The 4,130-nt window shown below is 67.1% G+C and overlaps 1 protein-coding gene across 1 annotated transcript; it reads right to left on the reverse strand.

Moving 5' to 3' along the window:
• Nucleotides 1-223: 223 nt before the first annotated feature.
• Nucleotides 224-2,167, reverse strand: MNEG_14663 (hypothetical protein; the record flags this gene model as incomplete). Its single annotated transcript, XM_014036865.1, has 6 exons — nucleotides 224-236; nucleotides 330-563; nucleotides 845-978; nucleotides 1,406-1,551; nucleotides 1,794-1,842; nucleotides 1,979-2,167. The coding sequence occupies 6 exons, from the start codon at nucleotides 2,165-2,167 to the stop codon at nucleotides 224-226; spliced, it is 765 nt and encodes a 254-aa protein (XP_013892319.1).
• Nucleotides 2,168-4,130: the final 1,963 nt, after the last annotated feature.

Genomic DNA, 4,130 nt, shown 5'->3' on the forward strand with positions numbered 1-4,130 from the left:
CCCCACGCATGCATCGCCCACCCCATCAAACGGCGGCGACCCCCCCACCCACGCACCGCCAGCAGGCCGTCGTCCCCCAGGATCCCTGCGTTGGCCAGCACCTCCACCACCTCAACCGCGGGCCTGGCGCCGTCCGTGGCCTGCCGCGCCGCCTCCCGCAGCTCAGGCACCTTGCTCTCCAGCCACGCCGCTGTCACGCGGGCGGGGTGGACCTCCAGGACCGTCACGGGCACGGCCTGCGGGCGCGGGCGGCAGGGGACGTTGGGGCGGGCGGCGTCGCGGCGGCGCAGAGAGGTAAACTGGCGTCGGCAGGGAAGCGGGGCGCTCACCAGAACAGGCGGGCCGCCCGCCGCGGCCGCGGGTGCGCCTGCGCCGAGCACACGCGTCCTGGCTGGGCCTTTAGCCACCGTACCTTGGATTTGAGGGCCGCGGCGTTGGCCTGGACGGCGCCGGCCGTGCGCTCGTCGCGCGGCATCAGCACAAAGGCGGTGGGCGGGTAGCGCCCGAACGCGTCGATGGCGGCGCGTGCCAGGTGCTCCATCGCGGGGTGCGCCATGACTTGGCTGCGCGGCGCGAGGGCCGCACGCAGGCGGGCGGACGCGCGGCGGGCGCTGTCAGCAAGCGTTGCACACGCGCTCTGAGCGCGCTCGTCTCCGCGATCGCGGCCTCGGCTGCACCGCCCACGTTCTCCTTCGCCCCTCCGCAGCCCAACCTTGCGCCCCGCGGCGGCCGCATGGCCCAGAACCCCACATCACTACGCGGCCCCACCAGCCGCGCCGCGGTCCGCCGCGTCGCCGTGGAACTGAGCCAGCGGCCCCGAACCGACGCGCCGCGGGCCGCCCACCTGCAGACGCCGTCAAGCTCGACCTCCGACGCCAGCGCGAGCGCAAACGCGCCGCCGCTGCTGGCGCCGAGCGCGTAGAGCGGCAGGCCGTCCAGGCCCTCGCGCTCGAGCAGCTTCCCTAGGGCAGCCTTCACCTGCGGCCGTGGCCGGGGGCGGGGGCGCGTTGGTTCAGCCTTGGGCTCACCAGAAGCAGCGCGGCCGCGGCCGCCGGGGGATCAATCGAAATTGGGCAAGCGCGGGTCCCAAAGGCCGCGCGGGCCTCAGGGGCCAGCGTGTCCCCCACACGCGCAAGCCGGCGGCGGGCGGCGCGGCGCGCTTGCACGCCGCCCCTCCCCGTCCGACGCCCGGCCCGGCGCCCCGGCTCCCATATCGGCCGCCGCTCACCCCCTTCCTCTGCCCGCACCCGCCCGGCCCCGCCCCGCCCCGCGGCACAGCGCCCAGCCGTGCTAAGCCCTAAACCCTTCCCCCAGACCCTCTCTTCGATTCTCTTGCCTGCTGGAAGTCCCTCGAGCCCTTGGACAGGTCCCAGCAGCGGTGCGAGCGCCGCGCCGCGCTGCTGACCGCCACGACCGCGATCCCGCGCCGCAGCGCCGTGCGCGTGATGTTGGTCTCCTCGGGCAGCCCGGTGCAGCGGGGGCACGCGTCCGACTTGGGCAGCCAGTCGGTGGCGGCGTGGTTGCAGCCGTGGGCGACAAAGAGGACGCCCTCTGGGGTTGTTTTTTTGTTGGTTATTTGAGGTGTTCGGACGGCGGAGGGGAGCGCGTGGGGGTACGCGGCCGGGCGCGGCGCCGGTCGTCTCGAGAGAGCAGCTGCCGACGCAGGACGCGCCAGCCGCAGCGCCCGGCGCTCGGTTGCCGCCAGGCTGAGCCCGGCGTCGCATCGGGCCCCACAGAGGTTGGCAGGGCCTGTGCAAGTGGGAGGTGGTGCCGCCGCGACGGCCCGCACTCACCAAGCTCCTTGGTCGGCCGCTGCCACACCACCTCGGCCCCCCCGATCATCTGCATCAAGAGGGCGGGATGCTCTCAGCCCCCAGGCGGGCGGGGCGCGAGCCCAGGGCGCGGGCGGGCGGCGGGCTCGCGGCCAACGCGGCGCAGTGTCGCTGGTCTGTTGGGGGGTGTCTGTTTGGGTTCGCACCTCGTAGCCGCCACTGCGGTTTGAGGACCGGGCAGCTGTTGCGGACCGTTGGGTTTCTGCCGTGTTTCTGTTGAGCCGCAGCGCTATCTGCGCCTGCGGCCAGTACAGCGACAGCAGCGCGAGCACAGCAGCATACAGCAGCAGCCGCTTCCGCCACTTGCGCGGCTGGGCCGGCGAGCCACGCAGCATATCGTTCTTTCCCTTGTATAGGCAGTATTTCAAAGGTATTACACTCGAAAGTCGCTGGTTAGAAGTTCGTTGTGCAGATTACATCGATCCCACGGTGTTGTTCTTATCGCGTTTGTATGAGCACGGATGAAGCGACTGAAAATAACCCGGGGGTTGGGCCAACCCTGCAACCCTAAGCCTTCCAGACACGGGTCAAGCCCCCCGCTGGTGACCAGCTGTGTGGCTGAGTGGCCGCATGTATTAGAACCTCCGACCCAGGCTGCGCCTATAGTAGAAGAAGAATCGCTTCATTACCGCCAATGATGGTGGTGGGACAACATGTGCGGAGGGAAACGCCGCACTGCAGTACGTATTCAGGCGGCCAGGCCACGCAAGCCTGCAGGTACTACATACCTCGGTACCTCTTTGCGGGCGCATGCAGCCTGGCAGTGCACCGCTGCCTCAAGCAGCCCAAAACCCTGCGCTTAGCAGCGCCCTTGTGCCAGCGACGCGGCAGCGACGGCATCCAAGCACTTGCGAGACACCAGATCAGCACCCAGGTTGAATCACGGATGATGCCAGGTTGAATCACGGACGATGCCAGTTGTGGGATAACAACAGTGCTGCAACCAGCACGTTGGTCAAGCGCGGCAGTCTTTGCTTACATGATTGGTTGACCTCCACGTCTCACTGAATGAGCATGCACCTGCATCTTGTCACCACAACTCGAGCGGGCGACGGCGGGTCGAACCATGCAGGTGGAATCATGCAGGTGGGGATCTCGCATACAATTGACAAGTCGCTTGGACACACAAGGGCGGGACCGCAACGCAGGTGCTCCGCACGCGGGTACCTCAACACGTCACACAAGGTGACAGTACAGTACTGTACCTACTGACGCATCCGACCTGGCATCGCCACGCGGCGACCATCCAGGTGCACAGCGGCTCATCTTGTATGGAAGGACGAGCCAGGCGGGGCCAGCAATTGTATGCTCCTGCCCTGCTTGCCGCGACTGTTGGACTGTCGGGTGCTGTTTTTTGGGCGGTGGCTGCAAGCATTCCGCAAACCAGGAATAAAACAACAGCTCTGGCCTCCTTCAGCACAAACACCTCTCAAACCTAGCGTTACTGCGCCTCCCGCGTAACACGGCTCTTTAAGTGGGGTCGCCGCTCAATTGGTGAAGCGGCGGGCAAATTGCCTGAGTGATGGCAGCGACCAGACCTGCCCCTAGCGCTGTCTGAGGGGGTGCGTGGGTGTCAAAGCGCACTGAGCCTCGGCGAGGACCGCCCCGCCCGTCCTGTCGTTGTTGGCTGATGTCCGGCTGGCGGTGTATTTACTGAGCGGAGGGGCCTTCCAATAGCAAGGGCACGGGGATGCTCACGCGGGGCAGATGCGGGCGAGGGGCCTACGTAACGGTCGGCGGACTCAGTCGTATTGGGCGCCCGGTGGGTGCTAGCCAAGACCATGAGTAGGGACGCGATTGCGGGCACCTGTTTCTCGCTTGTTCAACACTTGGCGGCCTTGCAGCTCCGCACTGCACCCACCCGCTGCGAGTGAACAACGCTCAGCCATTGGCGGGGTTGTTTGCGCGGCAGGCAGGTCGACGCTGGGCGGCGCAGCGCGGAGTCCATGGTGCGCTGCTGGGAAGGCGCCGATGCCCGTCGGCACAGGGACTGCTCCCCGCTTGGGTGACTCGCTACTCTACCTACTCGTGTGTTTTTCCCCTCGAAATCCCGTCCCGATCGCGCTGTGTCGAGCGGTGACTTCGCGCGCGCTGATAACCTTCAAGCCTCGCATGCACACGGCTTGCTTGGTGACAGGATCCAGCATACGTGGGGATTTCATGCGACCGCGACGGCTATCCAGGGGCGCGTTGCTTTGTGGGCCGCTGATTCATGCTCGCCTTCCAAAGCAGTTGGCCAACGACCCGGTTCCATGCAAAAACGGCGCCACAAATGCTTTTGTGTGATTTTTTGCCTGC

The sequence above is a fragment of the Monoraphidium neglectum genome, assembly GCF_000611645.1.
Source record: "Monoraphidium neglectum strain SAG 48.87 unplaced genomic scaffold scaffold04664, whole genome shotgun sequence".
Taxonomy (NCBI): domain Eukaryota; kingdom Viridiplantae; phylum Chlorophyta; class Chlorophyceae; order Sphaeropleales; family Selenastraceae; genus Monoraphidium; species Monoraphidium neglectum.